This window comes from Cnephaeus nilssonii (genome assembly GCF_951640355.1).
Source record: "Cnephaeus nilssonii genome assembly, chromosome: 7".
Lineage (NCBI taxonomy): Eukaryota > Metazoa > Chordata > Mammalia > Chiroptera > Vespertilionidae > Cnephaeus > Cnephaeus nilssonii.
Window position 1 is genome coordinate 54,046,031 of NC_137078.1, and position 14,846 is coordinate 54,060,876.

Here is a 14,846-nt window from a genome sequence, read left to right on the forward strand (position 1 = left end):
TGTTTACTGCCTATACCTGAACTAGCATATATTGAGGAGAAAAAGTTTCCTGTTTCAATAGGGATGCCATCTTCTTTTGGTGTTGGTTTGACTATGTATGCTTTGATCTCTTATTTACGGAAATTGTGTCTCATTCTACTCAGTACCATAGTCCTGAGTCAGGGCAATGTTCTGCCTAACACTCATTGCCATGAGGATAAGAACGAAGAACGTTCTGTTGTTGTAAAATTAACCTTTATAAGTTAACTGGAATTGGCATGTTTGTGAAGTATCGATGGGGTTCTCATAGTACTCTGGTTAAGAACAATATTTCTAAATTGGCCAGAAATAATTCTAATGGTTTTTAATTAAACTTCATGTGATTTTCATGGATATTCAGGCAATTACATTGTTTTATTTAAGACAAGAACACTTTGAAAACATAAGAGACCTTAACCCTGGCATCAACCATGCTATTATGTTTACTATCACGTAAGTATAAAAATAACAAAGAAAGTTGACTCCTTGATCTTACAAGTATCATAAAATGTATAAATATTAGCAAATAATAAAAATATACACATCTTCATTATCCACTGTGTGAACAAGAAGTAATAATTTGAAAAATTTCAAATATTGTTTCTATAAATAAACACATCTTTCTTCAATCACATTAATAACCCATATATCTACCTAAGGTTTTGATTAAGTTTTGACTGGATAAGTTAGCCAGGTTTTAGCATGAGAATATAGGACACATGATACCTGATTTGAGGGTGGTGGTATATGGTGGTACACATGCAATACCACATCTTGTTTCAATTATGCTATATGTATCTCTAGGCCTTTTGGTTCCAAGTTAAAATATTCATTATGTGAAAGCAAGTGACATTTATTTCTTCATTTATTCAACAATTATTGATCTGCAAGGCAGGCTGCCAGGTTACTATGATAAATAAGGCAAAAGGCCTCAGAGGACAATTCCTCAGGAACTAGAGGTCAGATAACCCAGCAAATCCAAAATGGGCCCTTTTGCGCCATGGCAATTCAGTGCAAACATCCAGGACTCACAGTTTAGGGCCAGTGGGGTGATTCTAATATCAGCACTTTGACTTCCTGAGCTTTGCTATTGGATCTTGCTGTGCAACTGCCGTTGTGAGGTCCAGCAGACAAAGCAGGAGCAGAATTGGTAAACTTGGAACCCAGAGGCTCTTTCAAATTTCCCAACTCAAAGGATGGAAGGAAAAAGAGAAAAGAGAACATCCAGAGAGAAGTTTGGGCATGGAATTATTGGTGTAGCCTGTCTGGTATGGCCTCATCTTTTTGAATTGCTTTTTATCTTGAGCAAGGACTACAGCAATAGTTGAATCCCCCTGAGAAGCTTCTCTTGGCTTCATTTGTTTGTTTGTTTTGTTTTGTTCCCTCCCTCTGAAAACTTAAGAATCACTTCCATCTATCATGCATCAAGTATGTGCAAATACCATTGGGTATATGATGCATATTATATTATTTTATAGTGCCTAAATACATGATAGGAAACTGCAGTTCGAAGATGCTAACTCACTTGCTCTGCAGCACACTGGTACTAAGGGATGAAAGAAATGTGAATTCATGTTTTCTCAAACCCCCTCTACTTGGCTATGTTGTTTTTCCTGCTTCTGATGTAGACAGGGAAACATAGGTTGAGTTAACAAAAAAAATAATGCATATTTTGTAAACTTAAAAAAACATATTACCAATAGGATATTTTTATTTTTTAAAATACTGGTAGACTTACATACTTTTCAAGCAATAACTTTATTCTGTGTGAGATTAATAAATATTTCTGGATTCCCATTGCATCAGGTTACCCTAAGTATCCTATATAATAAGAGTTAATATGCAAATTGACCCTCACGCCCTCATGTCACAAGATGGCCTCCCCCACGTCGTCACAAGATGGCCACCACAAAATGGCCACCCTCATGTCATCACAAAATGGCCACCCCCACGGCATCACATAATGGCCGCCACAAGATGGCCACCCCCACATTGTCACAAGATGGCTGGGGAGGGCAGTTGGGGGCAACCAGGACTGCAGGGGAGGGCAGTTGGGGGTGATCGGGCTGGCAGGGGAGCACAGTTGGGGGTGACCAGGCCTGCAGGGGAGCAGTTAGGGGCAATCAGGCAGCCAGGTAGATGAGTGGTTAGGAGCCAACAGTCCTGGATTGTGAGAGGGATATCCAACTATGTCCCCTTCTAAAAAAAAAATGGCAGTCGGACATTTCCCGAGGGGGTCTCAGATTGGAGAGGGTGCAGGCTGGGCTGAGGGACATTTCCCCAGTGCACGAATTTTGTACACCAGGCCTCTAGTGATAGTTATAAAAAGTTTATGATATACCAAACATTAATATTCCTGTTTCATCTTACTTGTCTAGTAACCTCAGAGGAAAAAAATCAGTCTGCATTTCTGTTTCAAAATACAGATGGAAAAACGTGTCAGAAAACAACAGAAGAAATTTTAGGAAAGTTAATTATCCTTGTTATAATTATATACAAGGTTTCGACTTAAAAACAGGGCAGAGTTAAAAGAGAACTATGCTGATTTACTTGTTTAATACTTCTTCTGCAGATAGAATAGGAATAGCAAACAAAATCAGTTTATTTCATGGGATCTTGTATCATCTATTCAACACCTTGTAAATGGAATGTCTGCAATATTTTATAAGGGAGTAAATTTCATGTACAAACCAATATTAAATGCCATTCATTATATTTGATAAAAATATAAAAAAGATTATGTCAGTTACGATATTACAACTGAAGCAAGAATTCCAGGTACCTCATTGTTACTATAAAAAGTAATAGCTATCCACTGTCCAAGTCAATTGAATTCATATTTCTCATTGATTTTCTCCCACAATTTTCTGAGTTTTAGTTCTGCCCTAATCTTGGAATAGATTCTTTCAACATACTTCTTTCTATGATAGTCTGAACAACTATTTTTAAATTCAAAAATTTCTATAAGGAATTATAGCTAAAGAGGTACTAATTTCTTAATGATAACTCAAGTAGAACAGAATTTATTTAAAAGTGGATTTTTTTACAATTTCAGATAGACTACAAATCACCAAATAATGGTTCCTTCAGTGGGACACACTGTTTATCATCTCTCGGTGGAGTGTTTATTTATTTATTTTTTTCATGACAGCAGTCTCATCAGGGGATGTGCAGTGATTGCATTTAGGTATTAGAGATTTAGAGATTTTGTAAACATTTCCAAGCAGAATGCATTTAGTAAGTTATAAAATACATCTATAGCAAATTATAATTGCATTATGAATATTTGTATAAAAGTGTTTTAAATGGATTGTTTCCCAGGCAACAATATTTGGCAATCTAAAAGAGGCCATATTGCCTCACAATACATTATACCTTCATTATTCCTTTCTTTAGAACACATTTTCATTGTACATAATGGTATGGAAATTCATTCTATATAAAATACTTTAACATTTTCTTATAAAGAAACATAGTCCAAGAATATACCTAAAGTTGACATTTAGTTTTTCAATTAAATAACAAATTTAATTAACTAACCCAGGAAAATAAAGACCATGTATAACTAAAAGTGTCCATTTAAGCCACGTCTTTATTGCCAACATTTTTTAAAAACACAAGATAAGATACCAATATCAATTTGACATCTGTAGTGTACTCTCTTAAAGCTAGCAATGAGTGCAATGGCTAAAAGTTATACAAGTGAAATGAGAAGAAAGAAAACAATGCATTATATTTAAGTTAATTTTTTAATAATCAAGAGGCAGGGACAGTGGACAAATCATTTAAAGAGAAAACATCCCAGGGCTTAACTCCCTATTCATTTCTGGTCTTTACAATCAATCAAGTATTTGTCAGGTGTCCACAATTTCTTGGCATTTTTCTGGGCACTAAAACATGGCCTGCCTTTATTTTAGCAAACATTCTTTGAGAACTTTCTTTATGCCCCACATTGTTGTCAATATAAAGAAAAGACACTTTCTTTCTTTTAGTAATTCACAGTTTTCTTGGGAATAAACTCACAAATAAGAAATCTAGTACAATGTGATAAAGACTATGGTAAAGAATATACAAAATGCTGTGGTAGCAGAGTAAGGAATAATTAGCTTTTTCCTGAAGTGTTAGGAGACACTTTACAAAGTGACATGTGGATTGTACTTAAAAAATTCATAGTATATCAAAAAGGAGAGAAGGACAAATGAAACATTTCTTCTCTTTCTCCAGTTGCCTCCATCTCCCATCTTAGATTTTGTAGTCTCATACCCCAGACACGCACCTGTAAAAAGCCTAAGTTCTCTTGCCCCTCTCCTCCTCCATCTGGCATGCTTGGCAAAATACAGCCAGCTGTCTGCAGCAATGTATCTGAATTTCTGAAGAAGACTGCTCAACGTTGCTGAATGGATTTCTTTCAAATATATAAACTTAAATTTCAAATAGAGAAACGTATTATTCTTACTTTTAACCAATTTGTGTAGCATAATATTTTCAATCTATCTTTTTAGAACAAACATAAATCTAAACAGCTAATGTTTGATAAGAGTCATAGCATTTTAATCGAATTAATGTTATTTCTTATTTAGAAAATAATAGGGGATTTACTTTACAACTAGAAAAGATTGTTATTATCTGCTAAATGTTAACAGAAGTCCTTTTAATGTATTTTAAAAAGGTTAACTATAAAGAAAAACTGAGTAGCAGTACAATATAGTTACATAAAGATTTGGGATCATTTGGAGTGTAAATGAGCTAAAACTAAACATAATAAAATTTGTAGTATGGCAGGAAAGAAATAATAATTTTTAAAAGTCAAGAAAGGACAAACCAAAATCTCATGTTACTCAAAGGAAATATAAAATGTATATTAGAGGGAATTAATGTCATAAAGTTAATATCTTATGTGAATTTTCAATATTGTTTGAGTAGTGATGTTAAATGTCACAGAAAGTGTCCAAATTGAAAGCAACTGAGAAATATTCCCCTTGCATCTGTTTGGGAGGAAATCAAGCCTTTTTAGGATGTATTTTGCATATTGAATGACCTGAATTAACCCAGACTTGAGTAGAGAGGAAAGTGGAGACACAAGAAAGCAGTAAGATACATTTGGAGAATTAAATACATTTCATTTGTTTTAGTGTGCATTATTGAGCCAACTATCAACAGTAAAGTAATTTATTGTTTACTTATCAAGAGTCCTTTTTAAAAGTAAAAATTAAAACATGAATGTCAGAGAAATATTGGAAATTGCTGAAATAAAACATATCTCCTGAAGTTGTTTTTTCCTTGCACTTGCCAAAATACAGATGCTCTTGACTTACAATAGGGTTATAGCCTGATAAACTCATTGTCAATAAATTAAAAAATGCACTTAGTATACCTAACTTAGCTTAGTCTAGCTCAGAACACTTATATTAGCTTACAGTTGGGCAAAATCTTCTTGCTGTTGCTGCCCAGCATCATAAGAAAGTATCGAACTGCATATCACTAGCCCAGGAAAAGATCAAAATTCAAAAGTCAAAGTACAGTTTCTATTGAATGTGTATGGCTTTTGCATCATTGTAAAGTTGAATCATCAAAAGTCGTTGACCATCTATACTTTAGAAGGGCTCTGGTGAAAATCAATTCACCAGTACCTCTTGAGGGGCCACTATTGCTAAGGCTGTGCTATTACAAAATCTGTAACTATAAAGGAAAAGCAGATTATTCAGCCTCACTTACCTAACAGCTAGACTATAGAGTTGGAGCTTCAAATAACAAAATCAAGACGATAAAAACCTCCCCAAATTAAGCTTATTCAATTTCCAAGTCAAACTATAAATACATTTTTTAATGAAAATGTTACCTTGAAAAACTCTAACAGATTTTCGAAACTACCACTCTGAATGCAAAATCTATTACCAATTTCAAAGCAAAAGTGATGTAAAAATTAAGGGATGATTTAGAGTTTTTCAGACAGAAAAGAGGAAGGTTCCAAGAAAGACGCCTGGGGATACAAAGGTGTATAGTATTTTGGATGCAGCATAGTGGGATGGTGAATGTTGGGAGGTAATGACAGTAGAAATGCTAACTCCAAACTATAAAGGGTATCGACATGTGTCTTCTGTCCCCTGTGAGCAGTCATTGTGAGCTTTTACACTGACCCGTGGCAACTTAAGCTCTGACAACAATAAAGAGGTGGATTCCAGTGGGAGAGATAGGAGGAAGGAGGAGTTACTGGAGGCTGAGGCAAGTAATATTAAGAAACTCAAGTAGGACAATGATGGAAGGAAGTGAGGAGTGCTTATATAGGGCATATGTTGATGGCAGGTGGATTTGAGGGTAGTAGGAGAGGAAGAGAGGATTAAGAGTTCTAATTTCTGTGGTTAGGTGGATGGTACTGTGACAAGGCAGTGTATACTAAGAAGCTTGGGATTTCTGTTTGGTTTGGTTTGGTTTGTTTGCAGTGGAGTGGTGGGTAGAGGAGAAAGATGAAAATTATTTCAGTTTTGATATGTGGTGAATATTCCACTTGAGATCTGACTATGGAATACGGAATTGGAATTAGGGTAAATCTTAGCAAATTCACCACCAGAGAGGTAATATCTGAGACCATAGGAGTAGGTCTATTAAGGAGCTTCTTTGTGTCTTTTTTATTTTTCTAGCCCAAGATTTTGAGACCAAGATCAACACTAGTATGATGTTTAGAATATATCTTTAGTAAAGGAACTACATTTATCCATAAAGGGGAGAACAATCATACACATTAAATTATTTAAATTTGCAAAGCGGCAGTGAATGGGTTTATAAAAGTACATGGAGACACAGATGGTGGATATGTTCCTCTGGGTGCTTGCTGAAAGTTTTCTTTATTTTTTATCATGCCTTTTAGTATCTTAGTCCAATTTACCCAAAGAAACAACCAATTTTTAAAAGAAGAAATAACAGTCTTCAAGAATTGAAAACTAGATATTTAAAATTTTGCATACACTACTGAGGATGAGAGAGAATCATTTATATCTCTCATTACAGTACTGCTTAAAAATAAGAAAAGTAAAACAGCATCACATTATTTTTAAGCATTTATTATAAAGAAAATACTAAAAACACTCTCCATTCCCTGTCTAATAAAGATATAATTATGAGATAAAATGAAAAAAAAATATTACTCAGGCCAATCTTTTCTTGCACACACTCATGTTTTCCAAGTGCCACAACATGCTAACTTTGTTTAAGTATTTTCCTGGTTCTATTGATCACAAAACTCATTTTCATCAACTATGACCCAAACTATAATTTACCGTTTAAAGGAGGTAACGACCATCAAGTATTTTTTTTAAGAATAATGGCACTGAAGTTCAAAGAAGCTAAATAATTCATAAAGGAGCAGCAAGGGCCTGAATATAAATCCAGGTTGGTTTGACTGCAAAGTAGATACCCATTCAACTACATTACGGCTCTTCCCAGGTGAAACAACGAAGCACAGGCTAATTGCTTCTCTAGAGACTAAGACTCAAGATCTAATGAAACTGAAGCCACAGCACTTTTGAACCTCACTATTGTATATCAAGCAGTTCTTGTCCTTTGGTAAATTTAATCATCAGGGATCAGAGTGGGTATTGATTGGAGTACTCTGAAAAGAGCAATTTTATCTCATGGTTTCATTTTATTTTTGCTTTTGTGCCCTCTCCCTAGCTCCTCACTGGACCTGACTCAACCTTAACTAATCGTAATATTTGAATCCTAATTTTATGTTGAAAGTAGGATAAAAAATACAATTAGTTCACAAGACTGAGAGCTCTAGCCTTTCCTTTTGTGAATCTTTGGAAGGTATATGTTTGATATTTTAGAAGGACCTCTAATAATTATATTGTTATAATGCATTATAATTTACAGAATGTTTTTAAATATAGTCTGTTATAATTAGCACTTATTTCATCTGAATTAAAGTATAAGACTAGGTAAGAAGAAATAAAGAAAATACCTAGTTCTAAGTACAATTCTCTACAACTAGAGGTCACTAATATGATTATCTTGGTTAGCTAGCTTGTCATATTGTCACTTTCCATAAAGATAACTCAGAATGGGATGGTACCAGGGGTTTATCAAAACACCATGCCTTAAAAATTGATATATATTGGTAAAACCATAAGGTAATCCTATATACTAAAAGCCTAATATGCTAAGTGTCTGGTTGGTCATTCAACCAATCATAGTGTAATATGCGTAATATGCTATATACTAAAAGCCTAATATGCTAAGTGTCCAGTTGGTCATTCAACCAATCAAAGCGTAATATGCTAATGATATGCGAAGGCGACTCAACTGCTCACTATGACGTGCACTGACCACGAGGGGGCAGGCAATCAACCGATTGACCAGTCGCTATAACGTGCACTGACCACCAGGAGGCAGATGCTCTGACTGGTAGGTTAGCTTGCTGCTGGGGTCTGGTCAATCAGGACTTACATGAGCGAAACGGGCCGGACATGCCCTGGAGCCCTCCCGCGGTCCCTCCCTGGCTGGCTAACCTCCTGTGTCCCTCCCCAGCCCTGATCATGCACCAGTGGGGTCCCTCGGCCTGGCCTGCACCCTCTCGCAATCTGGGCTGAGGGACCACCCCCACCCAAGTGCATGAATTTCATGAACCGGGCTTCTAGTATGGTTATAAAAACACATGGTACTCAACTATGTTTTATAGTCACAAAAACAGAGTTAACATCAAAAATCTATTCTGTAAGCTGTGCTTGACAATAGAATTTTTTGTTACAATAGAACCATAGAACCTATTGATGTATTTTATTGAAGTAACTAGTACAGTCATACCAAGTGAAATAAATCTGTTAATAGAATCACTAAAATGAGAATAGAAAAAGACTTAGTCACACCTGTCCAACTCAGAATACATATTATTTTATACAATTTTCTTCATTATGCTGACAACGATAATTGGTAGTGAAATAGATAACAAAGGAAGAGAGGTTTAAAAAAACAACAACAACACCTGACAAGTACATTCTATTTTTGTAAGTCTGCCTATAGAGTAATCTTATTTAAAAAGAGTAAACGAGCTTATATGAAAATTAAAATATATTATTTGCAAATGAATAGAAATCTGACTGATAAATTATATATAGAGTATTCATTGCCATTTAGGTAAGAAAAAATAAATCCACAGTACACATATTATTCACATATGCAGAACCTTTATCATATGTGTACAAATGCTCATTTTAACAAACAGTTAAGCATTTTAGTACATGAATGCAAACTCTTCCCTTGCCCTCTACATTTACAAGTATTTCAGAAATGAAGCTGATAATTTTATCCATGAGACAGTGCTTATTTTTAAATTTTAAAGAATTTATGTTTGAAAATCTCTTTTTAAAAGTTATTATGTTTAAAAAATCATAAGAAGTTTCAAAGTACCATACATAACTTTTCTGAATACTTGCGAGTACAATACAAACCTGGTGCCCCATCATCCCCCAATCATAGTGTGTATTTGCTAGAAACTAGAACATCCTCCTACCAAACCAAAATGCAGCCATCCAAATTAAGAAATCAGCACTGATACATGACTATCATTCAGTCCTCAGATCCCATGAAGTATTGCCAGTTGTCTCAATAATTTTTTTTTAGAAAAATAAACAATTCAGATAACTATTTTTAGTTAGTATGTCTCTAGTCTTCTTCAATCTGAAATAGTTAAGCTTTTTTCTTGACTTTCATGATCTAATGTCTTTCATTGGTAGTGTTTTAATGTAGCTCTAGTTTTGATTTATTTATATTTATAATTCAAGGGGACCTTTCTCTTAGAGTATGGCTAGATAAGGTATAACTTTTTGACACCTGTGAATATGTGTGTGGGTCCTTAGGCATTCAGAGAAGAGGAATACTGTAGAGTTTCTGAACCTTTGTTGTCAGGGGGGAAATCACTAAATAAAAACAATGGCGCCTAAGGAATAAAATCATGTATAATGAACACACTATTTACTAGTTTCCAAGCACATATAGCTTAGTAGTTTTAGAGTATTATTCATGCATGTACTTGGGAAACGTTTTCTTTAAATTATTCCTTAATAATGTTTTCCTATGGAGAATTCAAAAAATTTCATAGATGATAGGGAACTATAGTTCTATTTATGAACCAAATGAAATTTTGCTCAATAAAACATTGAACAAACATTTGTATAATTAAAATTATCCACTTGATAAATTTTGGTACTTTAAAACTGACAGCGTCCTTCTTCTTTTTGGTGCTCTTTCATAGTATCCTATGTATTCTGATGTGGTTTATTTTACATAAAATGCCAAATAATCTACTTTTTGTGAAAACTCACAATGGGCCACAAAAATATTGCAAATAGATACAGCCCTCAAAAACCATAATTAGGAAAATAATTCTGTTCGGAAAAGTTGTATCTTGAAATTTAAAGATTTTTCTTTTTGGTTATCTAGTTTCTTCAGTTGTTCAACATCCTCAATTATTACTCATAATTAAGACTGTTTCAATTATTTTTTAGGAAATGTGTATCTGAGAAATTTAATTTCCTCACTCATTGATATCTAAAAGAATGATCACAAAACAGCGTAAAATTTATGATACTGACTTCTAGGTAATAACTGAAAGAATTGTTCTAGCATCTGCACAGATCAGAATGTCTCTACCAGTTTACTTAAGGGCTACGCATTTGAATGGATGGCATATCATAATTCTTACACATTTTTACCTTTGGCACAGATTGTCAGACATATAGATTTTAAGACGGAAGATAAAAAGAAGAGGAAATCACTAAGAACGCACTGAAGACTTGGCATTTTATTTGTTCCCCTGAGAAAATTATGCGCTATCTCTTCTTGGAGGAATTATTATAAAACTAAATTGTTTTCCCTAAAACTAAATTTCTTCCTTTATTTTCATTGGAGGTATGAAGTAAAGAACAGTAGAAAGCTCTCACATATCTCAGTTACAGGTCCAGATTGGGGATCAGAAGGTACATTGTATAATACATAGTGAAAACATAGTTTATTTTTATTTAAGAGAGAACTGTCTTCAATTCTCATTTTATAGACACTAAAAACTAAGATACAGTTCTCCATATTTTATGCATATTTTGATTCTTTATATTTTTGTCTATAAGCTAAAAAACGAACACACAAGATTAAAAATGACTTGAGCATGTTTTTAAATGTAAAAACTGTAACATCTATATAAGTCATACATGCATATCTGTCTACCAAGGAGACCTAGTGTTACTTCTATACATCTTTACAATGTTTCTTAGGCCAAATATAGTTGAATGCATATTATTCTACTTAATTTAATTGTTTGATACTAGACCACAGTCTCAAAGCCTACACAATACCTATGCACCAATTATGAGCATTGTTACTCATGACTCTGAACTGTTCTCACAGCTATCTCTTATAAAGTCCATAAATGCAATCTAAGGTCAGGCTTTAATTTATATTTAAAATTTATATGTTAAAATATATATATTTAAAAACATGACAGCTTATATTTGATTAGTGGCCCGGTGCACAAAATTTGTGTACGGGGGCAGGGGTGGGGTGTCCCTCAGCCTGGACTGCACCCTCTCCAATCTGGGACATCCCTCTCGCAATCCGGGACCGCTGGCTCCTAACCGCTCACCTGCCTGCCTGCCTGATCACCCCTAACCGCTCTGCCTGCCGGCCTTCTCGCCCCCAAGGCCACCCCCCCACCGCCGCCTTCTCACCCCAACTGCCCCCCCTTGCTGGCCTGATCACCCCCAACTGTCCTGCTCGCCTCCAACTGCCCCCCACCCGCCAGCCTGATCGCCCCCAACTGCCCCCCCACCAGCCTGCTTGCCCCCCACAGCCCTCCCCCCTGCCAGCCTGCTCACCCCCAACTGACCTCCCTGCTGGCCTGCTCACCCCCAACTGCCCCCCCCGCCAGCCCTCCCACCCCCAACTGGCCCCCCCTGCCTGCCTGCCTCAGCCCCGCCACCATGGCTTTGTTCAGAAAGACATCCGGAAGGTCTCTTGGAAGGTCTTCCAGTCTAATTAGCATATTACTCTTTTATTAGTATAGATTTGTTTTATATTTCACATCAAAACCATTATTTGCGAGCAGAGAAAAGGACTCTCCTCCACACACTCAGTATGTTCACGGAGACTTGATCTAAACATATATATTAGATGAAGGGGACAATGCTATTTCCCATGGTTCAGTTTTTGCTTAGCCATGTTTCCATTCTACTTTAAATGTAACATGGAAATGGTGGCACCAATTGCATTTACAGGAGATTGATGCTGAACCAGTAACACTCTCCATTATTCTTCCCTCTCTGTTTATGCCCCCAACCTGAAACAGATGCATTTCATTAGACTTATGCCTAATGCTTTAGCTTAGAGAAAGGCTACTCAAAAGTTCAGAGTAGCTAGATATAAGGATATTTCCTCCTTTTCATGTTCTCTCCTTGTCTTCTTCCATTTATGTAGGAATGAATAGATGTTTTATCTTTATGTATATATTTAATTGAAATCAATATCATTATTGAAAGTCTTGAATTGACAAAATTTTTATATATTATAGCATACATAAAATGTACTTGAAGGTATTTTATTGAAATATTGGTTAAAAAATCAATGGAATTCAGTACAGTTTGCTTAGGGGAAATATTTTAAAAAGTAAAAAATTCAATTGAGTTTTGGTTAGCAGAGGAAAGGTCTCTAAGTCTTGCTGATTTTTGAAGAATGAAACACTGTACTCAATCTTTTTCTGCAATACTACAGGAAGGTAATAATAGGAATGGTACTTTCAATAAGTTAGTTGTAACATATACATATCATGTTAATTTATTTGAATAAAAACTACATTTTGAATAATTTTTGTTTTTCAAACATATTTTTTTTCTGTACAACACAAAATTCTATTATTAGACATGAATAGGTCAAGGCAGGGTAAAGCAAAGCATTTTGTTAAAGTAAACATTGCATAACATTTTAGGTATTCGTTTTTACATAAAATAGCCTGTGTTTTTATATAAACCAAAATTTAAATAAACTAGTAAAAAGGCACAGTTTGAAAGAATGTATAAAAATAAATTTTCTCAAACCATTTTAGGATCTCTAGGAAAAAAGTAATCATTTATATGTAATATTTTTGCATAGTCTTGATTTAAAAACTGAAAACTATCACAATCCATAAATTAACGTGAAACATTCAGCATTGGGTTGAACCTTTTGAAACTCTTGATTGTTTCTGTGCTTAAAAATACCAATTTCATAAGTTTCAATGAAACTGACAGACTAACATTCCTGGTGTGTTAGTTTAGCTATGAGATAAACCTTAAATGGACTCTTCCCACCTTGTAACTATATGATTTTATAAGGCAGAATTCATTCTTACTGAATGCAAAACTCTTACAGTATATTCAATTCACTCAATCAAAATGGCAAAGCATAGCCAACATAAAAATAGTCATTTTTTTAATACCAGTGGGAAAAAAATCACAAATCAAAATTTAGAAAATACACAGTCACTTACTTTGGTAGAGTTTTCAGGTGATTTTCTCTTAACTCCAAGATCCGTAATTTGACAAGTCTATAGAAATAAATTTAAAAATTGCTTCTTATTTTTTTCTATAAAACAATATTACTATGGTACAGTCATTTATTATATTATCAAAACAACTATTTTCAACATTATATACCTTCGTTACAGATTTTAAAGAATTATACAAATTGATTATGAATAGGGTCATATCAACATTAGATAATAACGAATATCATTTGTCAAAAGCAAATTTGACAAGTAATTTGTAAAATCAAAATTTCCAGGAAATAAATACCTTTCAAAGACATCACTTCTACATTTCATGTTTTATAAAAATATATTCACTGTTTAATTTTATATATTCAACAGACTATTGACTATCTACTAAATTCCAAGTGCTATGTTCACTGGAACATAGCAACACTTTCCCTCAAAAGACTATACATGAACTTGTAAAGCAAATAAAATAGCCTAGTGGTTAAGAGCTTGAGCTTTATGGTCAGACTGATTTGGATGAAATCCAGACTCTCACATTCTACCTCTATGACTCTGGACAAATTAACCCATCTAACTTAAGCTTCCTCCAGTAATGAGTTTGTGATAACAGTACCATAACATATAGAGTTTTGAATCTTAAATAATGTCACACAGGTAAAGCATAATGCCTGGCACATTGCAAGTTTTAATATGTACTATATATTACTATTATCAATAATTGGATAGTAGAAAAAGCAATCTAATTAATATACCATATTTCATTGACTCTAAGATGAACATCTTAACATTTTGGAAGTGGATGTACATGAAAAATATATAGTATCATCTGTCCTGTGACAGTACTGGGGTTGGGGAAATCCTGGAGGAGGTAAAAGACGCTCACAGTTTCTATTGCTGTGTAACACATGATTAGGAATGCATTTTACACCTAAATACTTGTTAAGGTCTGCAGCCCGGGGGACTTTTGTTACTAATGTCCATAACTGAGTTTTAAAATGTACTCAGTTGAGGCTTCTTTAGAGCAACATTAAATGGATTCTCTGAATTCTTAGTGTTTGGGGAACAATTCACTATTTGAATGATTTCACCTACAATTGTCCTATTTGCTGTGCTTTTGTATATTAATCTAGGTCTCTTCCCATTTCTTTTCTGTTTTGACTCCTATCAGATTTCTAATTTAATTATATAACTCTTAATCTCTATATGAAATAAAATGATTCAGTTCTCCAGCACATGGGTATATTGCTAGTAGAAGAGATTTCTTAAACATTTATATGTCTCAAATATTTTCAATATTTGTACTAGTGTGATGATA

The 14,846-nt window shown here is 34.4% G+C and overlaps 1 protein-coding gene across 1 annotated transcript in view; it reads right to left on the reverse strand.

Moving 5' to 3' along the window:
* The window catches only part of LRRC7 (leucine rich repeat containing 7), a gene marked incomplete at its 3' end in the record, with an annotated part of 1,171,300 nt that overhangs the window by 227,212 nt on the left and 929,242 nt on the right, over window positions 1-14,846 (reverse strand). Inside the window, exon 16 of the mRNA XM_079777586.1 lies at window positions 13,526-13,582. Within this exon, the coding sequence (XP_079633712.1) occupies window positions 13,526-13,582 (57 nt within the window). The remainder of the gene's footprint in view (window positions 1-13,525; window positions 13,583-14,846) is intronic.